Here is a 23,461-nt window from a genome sequence, read left to right as displayed (position 1 = left end):
TATATATATAATATGTATATATATATTAGTTTATTAATATTAATTAAAAAATTTTAAATGCAGGATACGAGTCAATTAACTTCCCTCGCCTCTCCTTCCCGCAGTACTTTTGCTACGCCCTCACTCAAAGCTCCTCGCAGTCTCACACCTCAATCACCCCATCATCAAACTATGGTCCGTCTACCTGCGCAAGCACCTTGTCGAGTAATACGTCCAGGCTTTCCTCAACCACCATCTCCCTTCTCACCACAAGCTCCCCAGTCACCACATGATTTTCCACAGTCCCCTGTCTCTTCTCAACCTTCTCAGGAATCACATTTCCAACGCTTCGAAGGCAATGTTTCAACTCCTGCATCCCCCTATTCGTCACCACAGACGCCAGGTACACCCCGCACTCCTGTGTTTAATCCTCCGCGACCTCCCGTATATGCGCCTCCTCCTCCTCCTCCACCTCCTCCTCCACCACCACCACCTGCAACATCGCGAACTCCTGATCCTTACAGCCAACCACCTGTAACTCCCACATCCACTTCTGCTACACCTGGCTATCCATCACCTAGGAGTTCCGAAACTCCTCGAACATCTCAGGAACAAGAAGTGGCTTTTGGGCAACAACCGGAAGTCAATAGGCAATTGAGGGACTTACTGCAAAGACAACAATTTAGTAAGAAAATTGAAGGAATAGGTGCCAATTGGGTTCAAGGTTTGTTTTATTCTGAATATATATATAATAAGTATGATTATTTTATATCAAGTATTACGTGTTTGCTGAAACATAAATGAATTAAAATACAATTAAAATTATATTTTTGCATTTTTTTCAATTATATTTATAATGCAGATGGACAGAATAATACGGAGAACAATCAGCAACAGTTTGAAGCCAGTCATGTGCAGCTTCAGCAACATTCTCAAGTACAAAACAATTCTAGTGAAGGCACTTTTAGGCATCCACTTCCGCCAGGCATTGTTAGACCCAGAATGCCTATTCAACCGAACGTTTTAATAAGAAATTCCATTGGTATGCATGTAATATTTCTATTTGTTAATTTTTAATGTATAAATATTAATTTATTATATTATAAGAGGTCCTTGAGTAGTCGCCGTGACCATGTTGGAATCGTCTGACGTCAGAATCGAAAAATAACACATTAATTTATGTTACCATTTGTAAATAATGTTGCCATTTGTAAATAACAACAATTTGGATAAATCTAAATGGCGAGATTGCTTTAAAACACTTGAAAAAATGGATGGTCCGTGTGCTCGTCTTCGACTCGAAAATAAGCACACAGACATGGGCTCGTGTTTATGTTTGTGGCTACCAGTTTCGCTAGGTTGCCGACTAATTCTGTGTCGCTATCATTAACGCGGAGTTCTTGGCTACTCAGAAGTCTTAACATTTATTATTAATTATACTTTTATATTTAGGATATTCCAAAACTGATAATAAATATTTTAAAGACAGATTTTTTGTAACATTTTAAGATGAAAAAGTTTAATATGAAAATATTGAGGCTATGATAATTTTTAAATAGGAAGAGTTTAAAAATTACAAATGACGGGGTTAGAATTTCGCATATGAAGATGCTAAATCTTGTTATTATCAAAGGCATGAAATTCAAGGAAACACTTTCATACTGATCATCTTGCCATTCCTGAGCGCGCGAAATTCTAGTCCCATCATTTGAAACTCTTCTTATTTAAAGATAAAATATCATACTCTAGATATTTTTGTATTAGATTTTTCATTTTAAAATGTGTTACAAAGAATCTGTGTATAAAATATTTAACGTCAGATTTGGGTCACTATATAACAAATAAATATATTATTTGCTATTTAACTTTACAACAATATCTACATAAATTATAATAATTATTAAAACATTCTCTCTAATACTTAAACATTTCTAATCAAATAAAATCAATTAATTACATTATTAACTTTTCTTTTATGTAAAATTTTTGTTTTTTATACAAAATTTATGTGTAATATATGAATTCAGGAATAAACTCGCGACATCCTACAGCAGGAAATATTCAGAATCCGATTGATCATCGTACTAGGACATTACTGCAGAATAGACCTCCTGTAGCTACTAATGTACCTGCTCAACAACATTTCCAAGCAACTCAAAATCTCCAAATACGAATGCCAGTAACGAGAAATGCCATTTCCGAATCTTATGATATTTTGCAACAACAGAGATTTACAGGTAAATTAAAAAAAAAAACTTTTTTTAATGGACGACGATATTTTGAAAGTAACATATTTTTGAAAGAAATAATTCAATCAAAAATTATTTGTTTTTAAAGAGGTGAAAATAATGATTTTACAAAATTTACTTTTTGTATATTCTAAAAATTTAATAAATAAAACAAAGTACTACAATAAAAATTTAATAGTTTTCAACTGTCACATTATAACATTGATAGTGGAAAAGGATTACTAATGTATATCTCAATTGCAGACTGATATCGCAATTGCTTGTTATATTGTGCTACACATGATTGAAATATTTTTATCCTTTTTTGTAACCTTTATAAATATATATTTGTAGGCTTTATAAATAAATATAAATATGTCAGAAATTTTTGATCTAAAATCATAAAAAATTAAAATTTACAAAGATTTTAACAAAATAAAAAATCTTTTTTAGATGTAAATCAGACGCAGAACCAACGCGTCGCGCGGCCAACACAGGACAATTTAAATCAAGGTATTCGTATGTTGAATACAACTCCAGGGATGGTCCGAGCACCACTCGTTCCCACGACGATGAGTGAGACCGTGGGAATGGTTACTTCAGAAGCATCTGAAATCCCTGACAATGTGACAGCTGAATTGGAAAAGCTGGAGCAAGAAGGAGCAGGTCCAATGGTCGAAGTCGAAGGAGTTAGTGCAATATTGGGAGATCTGGCAGATGATGATGATGAACTGCTTGGTAAGTCTGCGCGCGCGCGCGCGCGCGCGCGCGTGTGTGTGTGTGTGTGTGTGTGTGTGTGTGTGTGTGTGTATTACGGGCAATAAATTACCTTCTTTACAATATCAACATTGCCCAGGCTACGTCAGAATTGCACAACTCAATCACATTGGTCAATATTAACATGGTCTATGCAATATCGATATTGCACGCTGTGCGGATTTTGATCGTGACATATATATATATATAAATTAATTTTAAAAAAAGAATAAATTTCTTATAGAAATTAATACAAAATTAAAAAGTGAGAATTTGTTATTCTTAAAGCTGAAATGGGGGCGGACTTCAACATTCTGGAATATGCGGACCCTGAACTGGACACGATCGTAGGTGGGGAGAAGACTAATATTCTTGATATGGATATCGAGCAAGTTGAAGTTGATCCTAAAGATGATAAGCAAAAAAAAGAAACTAGGGACGAAGATCAGAAACCAGAATTGACTGGTTCAGCTTCTGATATTACTGATTCGTGTTCGACTAGCACGAGTTTAACTTTGACAGAAAATTCCAACGTACCGACAATAACATCGCCGCAGACGACATCGCAAGCAATGCAAGCGCAAGTAGTGCAGCAGCAGATGCATCAACAAGTGCAACAAGCGGCAGCGATGGGCCGGCCGATACTTCCTGGTACAAGGTTGCTTTCACCAGATGGAGCAGTCGGAGTGGTGACTTCCACAAATACGGTAACTGTGAGCTATCCACCGAATTTTCCTGGACATTCGCAGAGACTTTCGCAGGCACATATACAAGGTAAAGTTAAAAAAAAAATACTTATAATATTTTATTACTTTTTTTTGTTTTTAGAGTTTAAGTATTAGATTGTTTTGTAAAAAAAAATATATATTAGAACAATCTTAAAATAGTGTAATAATTTTATCTTTGATATGATAAGTAAAATAATAAAATAATTATGTAAAATAATAGATATTATTTTGAATAATGTTTTTATAATATTTTGTATTATGTTTTATACAAATCTTCACTTTTGATATTTAATATCTACAATTTTATTTTTATTGTAGTTTCGCAACAGCAACGGTTAGGCATGCGAGTAGCCGCAGGAGTATCAAATATGGCTGGCAGGGTGGTTGCTGTAAATCATATGATTGGTCCACGAATGCCGTTGGCTCCGCCACCACCACCACCGCCACCACCACCCCCTTATCCAGGACCTCCACCACCATATCCTGGACCGATACAGGTAAGAGTGTCGATGTTTATATCAATTAATTTTTTTGGAAATTTATGCATCGCTTTGATATATATTTTGTTCTTATGTAATTGTGAAAAAAATTAAATTAATCACATTACAGTTAAGAAATTAAGAGCATAATTGATGAATTAAAATTTAAAATAGTTCTTGTTAAATTTGTATAACAACAACTATCCGTATGAGATAATTACATGGATTACATGTCATTTTTGTGAATATGCACACACACACACACACACACACACACACACACACACACACACACACACACACACACACACACACACACACACACACACAAAAGAGAAACATTTTTAGAAAAAATGAAATCTTATGTAGGAAATTCACAAAACTTTGTGAGTAAAAAAAACAAAATAATGATAGCTCCAATGTGAAACTATATTGATAACTCACATAAAACTTTATTGATAATAATTAATTACATAACACGGTTTGTTAACGTTTTTATAACACGTAATTAATAAAACGGTTCATGATTGCATGTATAATATATGTGTCAGTCAGTTTCGTATATCTGCTAAGTTTATTTAAAAAATATTTTGTGCGGCTGTGTGCAGTATCAAATAGAAATAATTTTTCATATTTTGTTAAGCTAGCACTTTAAAATAATAGACATTTTTAGAAATATATGTTAAATAATTTTTTTTTATAAAATCTTATTTAAAGTATATTTATATATGAATATAATTTATTTAAAAAATATTATAATCTTGTTTAAAGTATATTTATATGACAGTTTTTTCTAAATGTAAGAGAATGTTTTATAAAATAATTTTTAATAATTGCATTAATAAATCATGAGAAAATTATTTAGTAAAATAAAAGAAAGCTTAAATATATTACTCAATTAATAAATTTTTATTAGACTATATTGGATAAACAATAATCAATTTATAATAAAATTTATTATTTAATTAGAATAATTTAATTAAAAAGCGAAACTAAGACTAAAAAAAATTGCTGTGATTGTAGGTGTAGCTAAATAATAGATCTTACACTTTCAGTGCCAAAACATTTTCTGTTTTGGGAGACATTATAAATAATTGCTCATATATATTAGGAATAATTGAATTTAATATTTTATTAATTAAATGTATTTTTAATTGTAGTATCTTGTGTTATATTTTCTTTTACAATTATAATTTTTATATAAAAATTATAAATTATTGAGAGATATAGTGTGAAATATATACTCAGAAGTTATATTAATTTAAAATTTTAAAAACAATTGTCTCTAAGAGATATACATTTAAAATTGTATAAGAATATCTTTTTCTTATTTGTCAATTTATTTAAATTGGTGGAAATTTGTTTTATTATTCTCGTCATATTTTCATCACGTTTACATAAAATAACTCGAAAATGTTTAAATGGCAATAGAAAGAGTAATGGCAGTGGTAAGAAAATTGGCTAGTGTTTTTGGCCTGGGTGTGCAAGTTTGCAATATGCATTTGGTGTTGGTGCATGTGTCTAGATGGGACTGTGCCCGGGTGGTGGTGGTGGTGGTGGGCGAGGTATGACGCGACCCTCGGTTCATATGACGGGGCACCAGGTACCGGTGGCGGGTCCACCAATGGGACCTGTGGTGTCGCACCCTCACCGAAGACCTTTGCTTCTGCAGGTGAGCGAGATTTGGGGCATTCTAATATTACAAGAAGAAAAATCTAAATATAAATCTTCATTTTATGTTTAACTTCCCGAGAATTTTTTTCTTTTAAAATGTAATAAAAAAAATTTAGAGTGTAATATTATTTTTATAATGTAATAAAAAAAATAAATCTATCTTTTATAGAATATTAAATTCTAGGTAAAATAATTAATATAGAAAAATATTGGTTGTGTTCAGCAGAGAAAGCAGTTTTGCAACTGTTGTAAAATTCTTCAATATGATTGGTTTATACATTTAAATCCATAAGAAATAAAAAACAAGAACCAATCGTATTGAAGAATTTTACAACAGTTGCAAAACTGCTTTTTTTTCTAAACGTATTTATTTATTTGTTTGTTATTAATTTATTTATTATAGAATGTAACATATATTGCTAAAATTAAATATTAATCATAAATGAAAAAAATTAATTTTTATATTGATTAATATTTTATTACTTATTATAAAAGTAAAAAAGTCACATTTCTATCTTTTTACACCCCTTTTCTATATTATAGATTTGATGCTCTTTTAAATGTTTTGCATCCATACTGCACGAAATTAATTTTACTAACATTGACAAAATCTTGTTTTATTAAATTTTGCTTAATTCTTCTTTAAAGCAATATGATGCTTTTTAGAAAATTGCTTTTTTATAATCAATGCATTAATGTTGAAATTGTTTGCATGTTGTGTAGTAATTAATTCATAGTAGACTACGAATTTTTGGTTGTTATTTATACATTGTATTTATACAGATAAAATAAAATATTATTGAAAAAATATATAAATTCAAATTAATTTGCAATGTTTATCCACACATTTTATCTTATCTAAGTTTATTTTTGATGTACATACAAACTTTATTTGAATTATTTATTTATGTAATAGTTGTAATTTTAGTTGAGTTTACTATTTAATATTCAGTCCTAATGTAATAGAAATTTTAGCCTTTAGACCTTCGAAGTAGCACTCCTTGTATCAAAAATCGACCTTGACTGTCAGCAGTCGTGTTCACAGGAGCAGCCATTATTGCTGGAGGAGCTGCTAGAGCAAGAGAAACGAGAACAAGAAAAACAGCAACAACAGCAGCAGCAACAACAACAACAACAACAACAACAACAACAACAACAACAACAGACCGAAAATGTCACTGGAGGAAGTCTTTTGAGCGACAGCGATTTTGAAAAATTCAAAGTTGATGTTTTGGGTACTACGTCACCTCCTCAGGGCATGGTGCCTGTGATAAGACCACCTTGTACAGCGCGATCACCTTCCGCACCTAATACTAACTGGCAGCAAAGTAGTATATCAACCGATGGAGCAGCAAAGCTCACAGTGGCGCAAGTTGGATCGAGACAGCCAATTGCCACACAGACTCCGCCTGAACGTTAGTAGTCTTCTATTAATTATTTTGTTGAACACTTAATAGGTGTGAATGTAGATTGATTGATTAAAATAAAAAGTAAATTAAATTTTAAAATAAGTAATATTTAATGTTTACTAAAATTTATTAGAATTTATTAGAATTTTGTTAGAGTTTGTTCTTGGCGAAATCTTATCTGAATAAGAAAAATTTTGCAATTTATTTGACTTATATTTAGAATTAATGATTTTAATATTTTAAATTATTAAATTTCTAATATAAAAATATGTTTAATGAATACATATTTATTGTAGATGTATTTATTATTTTAAATATATATAGTTTAGTTCATTTTATACGATTATATTTGCATTAATTTTTAGCAAGAGTGGCTATGTTCAACATTCCTCAAAAACCGGCACCACCGACTCCGCCAGAAAATATAGTTAATGAGCAAGATCGGCAAATGCATGTGCATTATGAGCAATGGCTTAATAATCAGCATCAAATATTAACGCAACAATTAAAATATTATGAGGCGGAGGTCCAAAAACTTCGAAAAATAAGAAAGGTAAATAAAAATAGAGATTAGTATTATATTATTAAATATTTCTATTAAATGTAGGTCCATACATGTGAGTATACAACCAATAGAAATCAATGCTTTTAATGGTCTAGCTGAATTTTAGGTGTTTATAAATTTCACATGGAATGCTAGAGATCCGCATGTTCAGATTTTCTCTCAGTTGAGGTAATATTTTCGCAATGAGAATTAATTATTTACAAATTTTAATTATGTTATTCAACATTATTAAATCGTTCTAAGATGTATAAGAGTATCAAATTATTAAATTGCTAGTTAATTTAACTCGTGATATTACTGTGGTAGTTTAATAGAGTTTTGCGTTTTACGAAAAATTATTTCAACGCACATTCACATAACGCAAGGATTACATACATAATATATAAATTTACACAAATTTATACAAACAACTAAGAATTTAGACAGCTTAATTATATTAATTAAAATTAACATTGTTTATTAAAATACCGTATATATTAATAGATAATAGGGAGAGTTTTTGCAAAACCGTTTATCATTTCAGATACGGTGAACGCTAAAGTCACGTTATCATTTTCTTAAATAGGTGTGAAGAAAAAGATAACGTGACTTTAATGTTCACCGTATCTGGAATAAACGGTATTGCAAAAACTCCCTATTTTCAGTATACATGTATCAATAGGCTTCATATTAATTTCTAAATTTTAGTTTGTTCTATATTATTGTTTTTCATGTTTCTCTATCTTATTTCTTTCTAGTCTCTCAATAGTAAGCAACGTCAGCTTCGTAAATCTGGTAACGAATTGACAGAAACCGACGCTGCTGAACTACAACGAGTTTCTACTGAGCAAGCAATTCTTCAGAAACATTTAGATACTTCGCGTAAGCAACAGCGTCAACACAGCGTATTGATTCAGGAGTACCATAACAAACAACAACAACGACAAACTCAACCCCAACCAAACGAACCTTGTTCTCCATTGATGTCACCTTCTCAGCATTCTCCGATGCATTCTCCAGCTGCGTTGGTTTCTCAAAGTCCTGGTCCTAGCATGATTCAACATTCACCAGCAACTCCATCAATTGTTCAACATAGTCCAGGCACACCACTGCTTCAACATAGTCCAGGCAATCCTCAATCGTCTAATCCAGGTACAATGTCACCGCATAATGTTCAGCAGCAATCGCCAAGAATTGGCACTCCTCATTCTCAAGGTGATGAAAGTCCCTTCAGTCCTGGGCCAATGCCTTCTCCCGGTCTATGCAATCCTAACACTACACGAATGACTTCACCACAACATAGAGCCATTATTAGCGGAAGATTGGCAACTTCTCCTGGTGCTTTTACACCAGAGACGCGAAATCAACAACTGATAACTGATCAGGGTGTGAGAGTTCATAGTTTAACTCAGAGATTTGTCAGACCACCAGAAGGAGCGCAGAGGAGAGGAGGTATCGTTTACAATCCACAATCAGGACAGCAGCAGTTACTGAATCAACAACAGCATCAGCAGTTGATGCAAAGGCAGCAGATTATTCAGCAACAGCATGAAGGTGTTTCTCAGGATCAAGGTCAAAATACTATTGTTCGGGGGACATTGCAGCGGCAACAAGTTTTTCAACAGCAGCAACAGAATGATATTTCTCAAGATGGACAAAATCTTATTACTCAAAGAAATTTACAAATGGTTCAACAAAGACAGATTCTTCAACAGACTGATATCATTTCTCAAGAAGGACAGAATGTCGTTGCTCAAAGAAATTTACAAACGACTCGGCAACAAATTATTCAGCAGCAGCAACAACAACAACAACAACAACAAGAAGGCATTTCTCAAGATGGACAAAATATCGTTACTCAGAGATCATTGCAAATAACTCAGCAACGACAGCAAATTCTTCAGCAACAAATTCTTCACCAACAGCAAACCGAAGATGCTTCTCAGGAAGGGCAAAGTTCTATTAATCAAAGATCGTTGCAAGTAGTTTCACAACAGCAGAGACAACAAATTCTTCAACAGCAGCAACAGAATGATATTATTCCTCAAGAAAATCATAATGTCGTTACTGCTCAAAGAAATTTACAGATAGTGCAGCAGCGACAACAAATTCTCCAGCAGCAACAACAAATTCTTCAGCAACAACATGAAGTTGTTTCTCAAAGTATTTCTCAAGATGGACAAATTCCTCAAAATTCTATTCCTAGAACGCTACAGATGATTCAACAACGGCAGCAGATTCTTCAACAACAACAGGAAGGTACTTCTCAAGATGGGCAAAATATTAATGTTCAAAGACATTTGCAAATAGCACAACAACGACAGCAGCATGAAAATGTTTCACAGAATATTTCTCAAGAAATTGGACAAAATGTTGTTCAAAGATCAATACAAATGGTACAACAGCGTCAACAAATTCTTCAACAACACCAGCAACATGAAAGCATTTCTCAAGAAGGACAGAATACTATTGCTCAAAGAAATTTACAAATAGTTCAACAGCGTCAAAAGCAAATTCTTCAACAACAGCATCAACATGAAGATGTTTCTCAAGACGGACAAAGCGCTATTACTCAAAGATCATTACAACTGGCCCAACAACGACCACAAATTTTACAACAACAACACGAAGGTGTTTCTCAATCTGTTTCTCAAGAAGGACAAAGTACTACTATTACTCAAAGATCTTTGCAAATGGTTCAACGTCAACAGATTATTCATCAACAGCAACAGCAACATGAAGTTATTTCGCAAGATGGACAAACTTCTATTGTTCAAAGATCACTTCAAATGGCTCAGCGTCAACAAATACTTCATCAACAACAACATGAGGGTATTTCTCAGAGTATTTCTCAAGAAGGACAGAATTCTATTGGTCCAAGATCACTCCAAATGACTCAGCAACGACAGCATATTCTCCAACAACAACAACAAAGACAATTCTTGCAAATGCAACAGCAACAGAAACCGCCCAACTCGCCAATGGTGTCTCAGCCATCAAATTCTCCCAGTCCACAGCTTCATCAGCAACTTCAACAAAATTATGGTCAACCCCCGAGTTCACCTATGGTGCAACAGGCAACGATGGGTTCTCCAATGCTTCAACAACAATTAAATCCGACTTCACAACCTCCTAGTCCAATGAACAGGATTTCACCGATGCTTCATGGTAGTCATCATCATTCTTCAACAACTACTCAACCACCCAGCTCTCCTATGATGCCTAGAAGTCCTATGGTAGCCGGATCTCCTATGCAAATGCAGCGAAGACAATCTACTGGAAATAGTCCCGCTATGCCAGACAGACCCCAAAGCGTGGAAAATCCTGGAACTCCAAGGACACCTCATACACCTCATAATTTTGTTCAACAAAATACTTTAACTGTAACTCCAAGTGATCAGCAACAGGTTTCTCAGCAAATGCCTCAACAGGTTTCTCAGGAACAAACTTCTTTATCAGATAATCTTTCTAGAGGTGGAGGAAACTCCAATAATCCTTTAAATCCAATTCCTTCTCTTAATTTTGCAAAGACTGAATATTTTAAATTAGGATTAAAAGGCGGCTCATTAGTTGATCAGGGCCAGGTTTGTCAACAAATTTCCCAAAAACAAGTTCTTTCATTAGAAAATTCTACTAAAAATGAGGAAAATAATAAATCTACAAAACCAATACGATTTCCTAATTTTGGACGATTTGGATGGTTCAAGTTGGGCTTAAGGGGAGGATCGCCAATGTGGTCAAGCAAAGCAGATAGTAGTAAAGGTGGTAAAGGTGCAGAAACATCTCAAACGAAAAGAGATCAGTCTACAGAAGAGAAAGCAAATATTTCTATAAATAGGAAAACCACTAGAATCAGCTCGTTAGTCTGCGTTGATTATAATGACTTTGATGACGATTCTCATACGCCGCCACAAACTTCACCGACAACTTTGGAGATAAAATCAACTGGTCAAGGCTCTTTGACCTCTTCAACTTTAGATAATGGGTCTTTAACTTTAGAAAGTCCTGGAGAAAAGTTGGAACAACTTCCAGATACAACAGATTATGATGATGATAAAACTATAGTTAATACTGAAGTGACTTTGAGCTCCACAGCTCAACGAGACAGTGATGATATCACCGTGATTGAACAGTTCGGTGATTCGGAACTGGTTGATGTTATTTCGGGAACTTTAGAAGGTGATATGCAAGAAGAATATGTTCTATTTGAACCTGGAATGGTGGTGGACCTTTCTGCTGATAGTAACGATTCTCTTTGTCATGCTTTAGTGAATGATGCTGGTCAAAATCATGACTTAGTGCAGATTTTAGAGATTGATAATTCTGAATCACAATCGGAAGAACCTATTTTGAGTGACGAAGATTTAGTCCCGTCTCATTCAAGAAATAAAAAGGGTCTTAGACTCGATATAGTGAGGGCTTTCCAGTCTGGAAAGAAGCTAGTCGCTGTAACTGATACTCCTGAATCTCCAGATCAAGAAGAACTTCGAGTTGATCCTTCTCCAGGTCCTTATTTAGATCAGTCTCCTGATCAAGAACTTATGGTATCTTTAGTAAGTGAGTCTGAAGTGGTTATCATTGAACCCACAACAAAATCGCCTGAAGATAATCTTTCTAAGGGTTCTTGCGATGAAGAGATTGAAAAAACTGATAACAATATACAAACTGATGTTTCTAAAGAAAATATATTTAATGAAAGCTCGACAGATGATCAAACCAAATTATCAAAACAAAATAAGAGTCCTACAAACTTTACCTTTTCAGATAAATCTTATACCAAAACAGCAGCTTCAACTATATATCCGACTAATATTAATATAACAGTTCCAAAATCAGTAATTTCTTTAATAAATACTACAATTTCTTCAAATTTAATTTCCCGTCCAATTTCTACTAGTTCTAATTCTCAACTGAATCAGGTTTCAATTCAACCAATTGTCACAGAAACTAAAATGATAGATCATTTTGATTTAAAAGAAGTTTCCTCGAGTTCTTCTACCAATCAGAAAGGAGTTACTTTGTCAACGATGGCAAGCATTGTGGCAGATGCAAAAATTGCTGCGAAACTTAGTCAAACTGCTTTGGAGAATATTTCCAATTCTCAGCAAGATAAATTGAATTCGAAAATTATTTCTGCTAATGAAATACCGAAAATATTATTCTCAGGAAAGCCTTCGACAACCTTTTCGAATTTGCCAAATACGCAAACTGTAAACAATCCAACAAAATTAGTATTAAATGTACAATCAACTTCTGTGACGCTCTCGACTCCGAAAATGTCAATTCCGGATCTGTCAAAAAAGGATACTATTTTAAGGAGTAAAGAGAAACTAACAGAAAATCAAGAAGGTAAAATAAAAAAGGAGAAAGAGATCCAGGTCAAAATTAAAGATGAAAGTGATTCTTTGAATATATCATCAAATATTTTTTCGGAGTCAATTGAAGAGAAGAAAACTGATCCATTAAATACTACGGATGAACTGGAGAGTATGTTAGAAGCTATTCACAATCCTGCGGAAAATGTTGAAAATAAGAATGATATTCCAACGACGACTCTGAAAAGAATGTCACCTGTTACCGATGATTTGTCGCTTGTTAACATTTTGGAAAATGATACTGAATCGATGGAAAATGACAAAGAACAAATTTCTTCAGATTCTGATTTACAAAAAGTAACAAATAAATCAGAAGAAATCCAAAAAACCATTGAAGAGACTAATGATAAAAACACAAATGAAAAGAAACATCGGGAAGAACAGCGTACGGAAATGGACAATTCCAAACCATTTCTTCAACATTGTTTGAGTGAAGAAAAGACATTAATAGAAGAATCATCTGATGATATTTTAGATATGTTACACAATATTATTTCATCAAAACCGGAAATGGCAAACAGTAGCGAGTCTAGTATTATTTATCAAATGCCAACTCCATTAGATACTTTGCCCTTAAATATTCTTCAAGACTCTTTAATGGATTTAGAGCAAGAAAATCTCGAAAATGATCAAAGCTCTTCAACTGAATCTAAAAATGAAGTAAAATGTCAAAATGTTGAAGTAAAAAAGAGTTCTCCGGCAACGAGTCAAGCTTCCACTTTGATAGTTAATACCGTGGCACAATTACAAAAGAGTACAACAACAGTTCCTCATTTATCACCGCTTTCGAAGCCAACAGAATTGACTTCTAACGTAGCTAACGTATCCCATCAACTGAGAACATTGCTATCATCTTTACACAGCAATCAAACAACAGTGAATCAAACCGGAGTGGTCACTATGGTTTCTTCAATGAAATCTGGAAATGTTTTATCTACTTCTAGTCCTTTATCATTGAGTTCATCAAATAATGTTCAAAGTGGAATTTCGACTTTGACAAGATTAGATCAAGGTCGTTCTCAACCTAATTTGATCAGCAATATTTCGAAAGATACAGAAATGGTCATGAAAGAGAAAAAAGAATTAAAGGAATGTAGTGAAATTATTACTACAGGTTCGAAAGTCAATAATAACGAGCAGATATTCAGAATGACTTCAACGACAACTTTTCAAACTACTACAGTTTCTAATCTCTCAAGTATTTCTTCAGCTGTAGTTACTTCCAGAAACATTACAACTTCGATCTCCTTCACTTCAAATGCTATGTTGAATGCCATGCTGGGTGGAAATGCTTCCTTAAAACCTTCGATTGCTGGTCGAAGTAATACAATACCAACCCAATCTTCAGTCAATCTTTTAAGTTCTGTTGTACCATCTACTTCAATACAACGCTCGCAAAATCTTCAAGCGATCCTTCAAGTCAGTTCAGGATGTTCTACACCCTCTCGAGTATTGGTAAATACTAGTTCAGCCGTAACTAACTCAATGCAATGCATTAGAACTATTATGCCACCTTTGGTAACTTCTAGTGGTGTTTCAAGTACTGCTAGTATTCTTCAATCGACTTTATCGCAAGCTCCAAGTCCCATTTTGACCTCTAATCAAAACCAATTTAAATCTTCTGGTCTTCTACCAATAGAGAATAAAAATAACGATCTTGAAAATCAATCTACAACAGTAAAAAAAGATTCTGAAGAGTCCAAAATCCAAGAAAAGAGAGAAATAGATTCCAGTAAGAGTTCTTCTAATTCTTTAAGATTAGAGGATTCTCAAAATGTGTTGCTAAAACAATTATTGCAAAATACAGCATGTCCTACGACAACAGGATCGTCACAAGGACCTAGTCTGCCGATAGTTTCTTCACTGGAAGCGCAACTGGCTCGGCCACTCTTTCCTCAGTTACTGAACGAAACCTCAGCACCGAAGCCAGCAATAAAACAAGTTGCGAAGGAAACTTCTTTTTTATCGCATTCAGTAACACCCTTAAAGATACAAAGTTCACCAACTAAAGAGGAATCTGCTAAACCTCCTCCTTCATTATCTAGTTCGATTGCGACACAAAGAGCACAAACTGAAAGCTTGAAGCAGCAAACAAAGTCAGTTTCTACTTCTTCAGCAAGTTCTTCGGGAAATTCTGTATCAACTCAACCAGTTTCTTCAACAATAACAACAACAAAAACGTCTCCGAATATTTCTACGAATCTACAAGAGACTTCTGTAAGTCAAAGCAAACTGGGAACTGGCATGAGCGGGGAAGGGCTTCAAACCCAACAACGCGTTGCTGTTTCTAAACTTGGTTTGCAAAATAAACCAGTGACAACCTCTGCAATAGTCTCGAAAAGCGTTCAGTCAGCGACCAGTAACTCTAATAACATATCTGGATCACAAATTCAAATCCAAACACAATCTCAAAACCAAGCTCCTATCGTGCAGAAGCCAACAGTGGTACAACAACAAGTTCCTTCTTCTTCGACTACTTCCGTTCAGCAACAATCTGTTCAGCAACAAGTGCCTCATAGTTACGGGACCGTCGCGGTTCCACCACAAACCGTTATGGGGTCCGTTACCCCATCAGGTTCCAATACAGTGCCTTTAGTTGAGATTAAGAAAGAAATCGGTCTTGAGGATGTTTTGTCCACTGCTGCCACAACATCAGTCAATCAGTTGCAGACGGATACCAAAGACTTTCTCACTACCAAAGAGGAACTCATAGATGGCGCAATGGATGATAAAACCGGTATGTAACATTTATATGTCATGGCTTATTTTAACATATTACCTCTTCTTTATTATATTTATTTATATGATATGTTTATATTATTTTTGTATTAGGAAATGATATATATATATTTTTTTTGTTACATACATACAAGTTATATCATCTTTATTTTTTATATAAAATTAAATTATATTAGAAAATTTTTGAATGTAATATTAAGATTTTATTAAATCAAATTTATAACGATTAATTTATAACAATTGCATTTGGAATGCTTTAGATCTTAAAAAGTTGAAAAGAAGACAGTATCAACAAAAGAGAAAACAGAGCCAGGGAAAGGATGCCATAACTGCACCTCAGAAAAAACGTTCCCGTAAAGTCTCACGTCTCGATGAGGATTATGACACATTTGTGGACAATTTAATGACCCAGTTGCGACAACTTCAATCGATGGCAGTTCTAGAACCCCAGTTGAGTCGTAATTATGGGGTGTGTCCGATTTTTGGCTGTGGAGATCTTGTTAAGATTGGAAGTCAGAAAGATTATAACTCTAGAATTGGCGATTTGATTGGGAATTATGGATCAGCCAGTTTGTCTGGAATTTCTGATCATTATAATACACAGCCATTTGGAGAATTAGACCCTCTGCCACCTCAACAACCCTCGACTACGCAGAGAGGATTTTATGATCAAGAATTTCCACCTTTAAAATTGGACGATAGTGAGCAATTATTTATTTATATTTTATAATATAATTATAAAATTATAAATAAATTTACTATTAATTATTTAAATTGTAAAAAGTAAGATTAAGAAAAGAAGTAAAAAAGTGGAAATAAGAAAAAAAAAGGAAAGAAATTATAAGAATATAAAAATATGGAAGAATCAAAGAAAAATAATATTAGTATAGTAAAATAGTAAAAATAATATTATATGTATAGTATAAAATGAACGAAAAGATAATATAAATATATCGATATGTGTGTGTGTATTTATAAGAAAAATAATATAAAATATTTAAATTTTCTTTATATAGAAAAATTAAATAAAAGTATTTTTTTATAGCTGATGATAAAAAAGAGAACATGACGACGAATCGCGATGTGGACTCTCCTGATACCATTGTAAATTCGTCCTCACCTGAATGTGTCATACCAGAATTTATGCACCGTTTCCCTGGACTGCGATTGATTGAGGAAGAATCGGATGAAGAAGCAGAATGGCTAAAACGTGTGTCGCCCGTTATACCTCTGATTTCACCAATTCCAATCAGACTAAAGCCTACTTACTTAAAAGATGCAGCTAAACAAGACAAGGAGAATTTTGGAATGCCCAAGTATGTATATTTATTATTGAGTACATAATATAATTTGCTATTATTTATTATATGTAAATATGTATATGGAATATTTTTTATAATATTACATAATTCTTTAGGCTTGGCAAGTCCCCTCCAATTCCTTTACGAGAAAGTGGAAATGTTACTGTAACTTTAACTTTGAATAGTCAAGCTGCCGATGATATAATGGGTGTACTTAAAGATCTTGCTAATATTCTGAACATAACACCACCTGCTGGTTATCAAATAGTTGAACGCACCACTACTCCTCCTAGTCAGAAATTGGGGTTGTACAGGACAAAAGGGAAGGACGGCAAAGAGGGTAGTACGTAATTAATAGAATGATTTTATTTCATAATGTATAATATGTGATAATATTTCGAAAAATTGAATAAAATTTATATAAGTCTGTTATATAAGAAAAAGGAAAAAATGTAAATTATGAAAAAAGTAATTATTAACAGATTAGAATACATAAATGCAATAATGAATATATAAAAACTAAAAACTTTAAACAATATTCAATTCTACAGATCGTCAATGTAACAACATAACTAATACGAATACGAAGCCTATAATAGTCTAGCTTGGATCTTAGTTGCTTATATATAATTTCGCGTGAATTTATATACTGATATATCTAATCTTTCTAAACTGCGCGTCGAACAATTGTCAATCTTGAAACTCTATAAACTACCGCAGTACTATCACGAATTAAGTTGATTAACAATTTAATAATTAATTGATGCTCTTTTGGCATCTTATATCGATGTTAAACTGTATTAAATTTTAATTTTATATATATATATATAATAATATTAATCAAGATTTTTTAAATTTATTGATTTATCTTTTAGCTCCAATTGATATACAAAGCATTCTAAATGGTGCAGCAAAGTTCTGTCGTCATTGTGATGTTGTAATTCTCAATAGTTTAATTCGAAAAAAAGTATCGGATCTGCCATTCTTGAGCAAAGAAGAAGCTGAACCGGGTGATGAACTTTGCTTTTGTTCAGCGGCTTGCTATATGCAATTTGCACTCATGCATCGAACGCCTTCTAATACTCAAGATAAGGTCTATACAAGAAATATTCTCTAATTTATAAAAATATTTTAATATCAAAGATTTTTTTTTATAATAAATAATATTGTAATTTCAAATTGCAAATAAATAGAAAAAAATTTATAGTTACTTTACAATTAACTTATAGTATAGAAAATTTGTAAGTTAATGATATTAAATATACCAATAATATATTATCAATGCACTTATAATATTTATTAATGATTTTTGATAGAAAAATATTTTTCATTGAAGAATATATATTTATATATATAATTTTATTATTTTGCAGGCTGCAACGATAGTAGATCATCTATGTCATAAAACAGAAGCAAAAATGTTAGAAGATGATTTGAAAAGCCTGAAGAAATTTCCCATTAAACAACAACAGCAGCATTTGGAAAAGTTTGAGAATATGGAGATTACTAATGAATTAACAACAGAAATTAAAGTAAAAATCGAGAAATTGGATAATGTCGATAGTACGGACAATGATGAAAAGAGGTCAAAGAAACATTCAATTAATGAAGAAATCAGTGATTCTATTGAACCCCAACCACCTGCGAAAATCTGGAAAGGTTTGAGATATAAAACATGGACGATGGGAGGCATGCAACCTGCAACTAAATTTAAGAAACCTACTGATAGAGAAATTACCGAGGTAAATAATTAATTTAATTACTTAATAATTATTTGAAAAATTTATATAAATAATTTGATTTTCTATATGTGCGTACGTGAGTGCACGTATATACATATGTATATATATATACATATATATATAATAAGTTATATACATACATACATATGTATGTATATAATTTATTATTTTGTTAATTAAAAGTTTTTATATCACGTTATGTATGAATTCATATATGAATATTGATTTCTCTAATATTTAATAAACAAAATTTTAATGTAAAATTTAAAATATAAATTAAATTTTATTTTCTAGATGCTGTTTCGTATGGGAATTGCAGTAGCTCCCGCAAAAGCCGAAGACACCCGTCGTTGCGTATTTTGCAAAAGTCAGGGCGATGCAACAGCCGATGGGCCAGCTCGATTGCTCAATTTTGATGTTGATAAATGGGTACATCTCAATTGTGCATTATGGTCTAACATAGTGTATGAGGCACAGAGTGGCGCACTTATGCGATTGGATGAGGTCCTGCAGAATAATCTTGTACAGATTTGTATCATTTGCGAAAAATCCGCTGGCACTGTTAAGTGCTACAAACCAAGATGCACAAATTGGTACCACCTGATATGTGCCCGTAAAGACGGCTGTTGTTTTTATAAAGACAAGGTAATTATTAAATTATTTGTAAATTAATATTATATTATCGAATATATTATTATAATATGTATAATATGTGCGTGTGTATATATACAAGTGTTCCGCTTATTGTTAGATGTAAGTAAAAAAATTTTTAATATACAAAGTATTAATTCTAATAACAAAAGGTGAACACCTATGTAAAATAACAGCTTTGAAATTTATAAATTCAGCGACTTTGGGTGCATAGTATATCACAGAAATATATTTTTTTCTCTTACATTATCGGAGAAGCTTCAATATTAAATGTCTAAGCGGAGCATCCTGTACATCAAGAATAAGATAAAAATAAGAACTTAAAAAAAATATTCTCAGTACAATCAAGTTTCTATTTTTTGTTTTTCATAAATTTTTTCTAAATTTTTAATTCTTTATAGTTTTTATTTTATTTTTCTTATGCAATTTTAAATATAATTAAATTTTTCTTTCAGACTATGGCTTGTCCTCAACACCTTATAAAAGATAAAGACAAAGAATTAACTACCCTTTCTGTTTACCGTCGCGTCTACGTCCAACGTGATGAAAATCGTCAAGTTGCTGCGGTAATGCACCATTCTGACAATAAACATTTACTTCGTGTGGGTTCCCTTATCTTTCTCAGCGTTGGTCAACTACTTCCTCATCAATTACAAAACTTCCATACGCCCAACTATATTTATCCGGTGGGCTATAAAATCGTGCGTTTTTATTGGAGTATGCGAAGACCTAACAAACGTTGTCGCTATGTTTGCTCGATCCATGATGTTTCTGGTCGTCCGGAATTTCGTGTCCTAGTCCAAGAACCTCTTCAAGAGGATGTTGAACTAAGAGATGCTACTCCGCGAGCAGTTTGGAGTCGAATTTTAGAGCCATTAGCAGAATTGAGGAGGAGTACAAACTCAGTACAATTATTCCCGAGATACGTTTCGGGAGAAGATCTGTTTGGTTTGACAGAGCCAGCAGTAGTGCGAGTACTGGAAAGCTTGCCTGGAATTGAGACTTTAACCGATTACAGGTAGGAATTGGATGTTATTTTGGAATTAATTTAGAATGATATCAACAATTATTTCCGTATGATATATACCAACTTTTTGCTTTTGCTACTAGCTTTTGCAAAACATTTAGTTTCTTAGAAAGGAATAATAACAAAACATTTCTTAATTTTAGATTTAAATATGGTCGTAACCCGCTATTGGAATTGCCTTTAGCCATCAATCCAACAGGAAGTGCACGTACGGAGGCACGTTTACGCAACCAGCTACCGTGGAAACGACCGCACACGCAACGCACAGGGGGCTTTGCTTCACGTGGAATGCCATTTGGTTTGCCAACCTGTGGTCCTGCAGCAACAATGGGAGGTGGAGTCTCTTCGACATTAGTTGCAGCAGCTGCTGCTGCCGGCGAAGCCGCTTCCTGTCCATACTCGAAACAATTCGTACATTCCAAAAGCTCACAATACAAAAAGATGAAACAAGAATGGCGTAATAATGTTTATTTAGCAAGATCAAAGATTCAAGGTCTAGGACTATACGCAGCGAGAGATCTGGAAAAACACACAATGGTGATCGAATACATTGGAGAGATCATTAGATCAGAGTTAGCGGAAACAAGAGAGAAACAATATGAAGCTAGAGTAAGTAATAGAAGGTCTCTTCTGATTATATTCTATTAATCAATTACTCTTATTATATTATAAATTAATTATTCTTCAACACACACACGCACACGCACGCACTAGAATATATTCATATATTTATTTGTTTATTGCAGAATCGTGGTATATATATGTTCCGATTGGATGAGGAACGAGTAATAGATGCGACTTTATGTGGTGGTCTTGCTCGTTACATCAACCATTCTTGCAACCCGAACTGTGTCGCTGAGATCGTTGAAGTTGAACGTGATTTCAGGATTATAATTTTTGCCAAGCGCCGAATCTCACGTGGCGAAGAAGTAATTATATGTTTCTTTATATAAAAAAAAACAACCTAAGTGTTTTGTTTATTTTTTGATATTATTTTCCCTTTTTAAAATTATAAATCCCCATGTATGAATACTTTTTATCTCAAATATTGTATTAATTTTTTTATTATTATTACATTAGATTTATTTATTTCCTTTTGCAGTTGGCATATGACTACAAATTCGACATTGAAGACGACCAGCACAAAATTGCATGCGCTTGCGGTGCACCCAATTGTCGTAAGTGGATGAATTAAACAAAGATGACGATATAGAGAAGAAACAGGAAAAATGAGAAAATAAAGAAGAAAACTCAATTTCTCCATCCTGCCTATTGTTATTATTGTTGCTATGTTATATAAGGTAGGAAATTGTATAGAAATAATTTCCTGTGTAGAGGGAAAACGATAAGATATATATGTATATATATTATATATATGTATATATAATATAAAAGTGAAAACATATTCTATTAAATATATAAATACAAAGTTTATATTATATATCTATTTGTATTATATAGATATATATAATATATGGATATATATTATATATATCTATGTTTATGTATATTATATATCTATATATGTTACACACAGCATACAGATACACACACATACATATATATGTGTACACTACATAAATATAAAATAAGCACTAGGCCATTGTAATTTGATTTGTAAAGTGCCATTGCGCAATATTAATAACAATTAACCCCGGATATACTTCTCAATTATAATAATATTTAACGGTTCGTTAAAATATGATTTGATAGTAGATTATTACACAATGTGTAATGAAATTATTAGGAGATACGATGGTATGTCGGCGCTGAAACAAGCCACACTATCGTGTATAATATTCCTCTCAATTTATTAAGAGAAAATTCTATATTTTTTGTAATTATATTATGTAATCAAAAATTATGTTTAGATTTTAAACAAAGATAAAACTGCTAAAGAACAAATTATATGTATAAGTATATTTTATCTACACAAAGAAAGTTTTTAAAAACTTGCAAATTAACTGACAAAGAGAGGAATACATATTATTATATTAAAAATATTTTTTGTTTTTATAGAGTAATTAAATAATATAATATATTTTTGCCTTTTTTTTACTTGACAAATTGGAAGAATTTATTTTTTTTTTTTCATAATAATTTGCGCACGCGCAAGAGAGAGAGAGAGAAAGCGAACGTTAAGATAAATTTTCTTTAGTTTGTAGGAGTGATCCAGGGTTACAAACTAAGGGATAAATAAATTGAAGAAGTTGTGGTGCTAATCAGAATCGCCATCACATTCCTCCAAAGTGTTGTACAATATATATTATAGTTATCATAAGAGAAAACATTGAATGCTTGTATATTGTATATGAGATGAGAAAAAAATATTGAAAGATAGGGAAAAAGGGAAAATGGGTTGTATGTAACAGAAGATAAAGAGAATTTCAATCTTTGTGCTTTTGGTCTGATGATGATTTGTTGTAATATAAAACATTTATATAATAATAATTATTATTATCATCATCATGTATAATTAAAATGATATAGATACACACGCGTACCGTGTGCACAGCACTGTTTCTGTATATAATATTATATATATATACATATACACACATATATTATACAAAGTAGTTTTATTTTCGAATCACCCACTATATGTATGTAAAGCGCAACTGAGAAAATCTGAAGCGATTTGGAAGAATTATATACAATTATTATACCGATTTCATTATGCGACTGATTTTTAATAAAAAAATATTCCCTTTCCATCTTTTTTAATACCTATTTTTTGTTATATTGCGGAATTAGACCTTCCACACAAGAACATCTGTAATACATTATATTATGTTAAATATCAATCGTAAAATAAAGTCTGAACGTAAT

General features: G+C 32.6%; 1 protein-coding gene across 1 annotated transcript in view; it reads left to right on the top strand.

Moving 5' to 3' along the window:
• LOC108774385 (histone-lysine N-methyltransferase 2C) overlaps positions 1–21,976 on the top strand; it is a 40,130-nt gene extending 18,154 nt beyond the window's left edge. Inside the window, exons 19-35 of the mRNA XM_018540483.1 lie at positions 64–703; positions 842–1,021; positions 2,007–2,216; positions 2,661–2,945; positions 3,252–3,737; positions 4,010–4,188; positions 7,100–7,259; positions 16,172–16,612; positions 16,957–17,227; positions 17,329–17,555; positions 18,088–18,305; positions 18,586–18,954; positions 19,249–19,599; positions 20,061–20,623; positions 20,776–21,241; positions 21,379–21,561; positions 21,735–21,976. Of these exons, the coding sequence (XP_018395985.1) occupies positions 64–703; positions 842–1,021; positions 2,007–2,216; positions 2,661–2,945; positions 3,252–3,737; positions 4,010–4,188; positions 7,100–7,259; positions 16,172–16,612; positions 16,957–17,227; positions 17,329–17,555; positions 18,088–18,305; positions 18,586–18,954; positions 19,249–19,599; positions 20,061–20,623; positions 20,776–21,241; positions 21,379–21,561; positions 21,735–21,827 (5,322 nt within the window). The 3' untranslated portion in view covers positions 21,828–21,976. The remainder of the gene's footprint in view (positions 1–63; positions 704–841; positions 1,022–2,006; positions 2,217–2,660; positions 2,946–3,251; positions 3,738–4,009; positions 4,189–7,099; positions 7,260–16,171; positions 16,613–16,956; positions 17,228–17,328; positions 17,556–18,087; positions 18,306–18,585; positions 18,955–19,248; positions 19,600–20,060; positions 20,624–20,775; positions 21,242–21,378; positions 21,562–21,734) is intronic.
• The last annotated feature ends 1,485 nt before the right edge of the window (positions 21,977–23,461 follow it).

Source organism: Cyphomyrmex costatus, unplaced genomic scaffold (genome assembly GCF_001594065.2).
Source record: "Cyphomyrmex costatus isolate MS0001 unplaced genomic scaffold, Ccosl1.0 scaffold1053, whole genome shotgun sequence".
Taxonomy (NCBI): Eukaryota; Metazoa; Arthropoda; class Insecta; order Hymenoptera; family Formicidae; genus Cyphomyrmex; species Cyphomyrmex costatus.
This window is presented reverse-complemented; position numbering and strand designations above follow the sequence as displayed.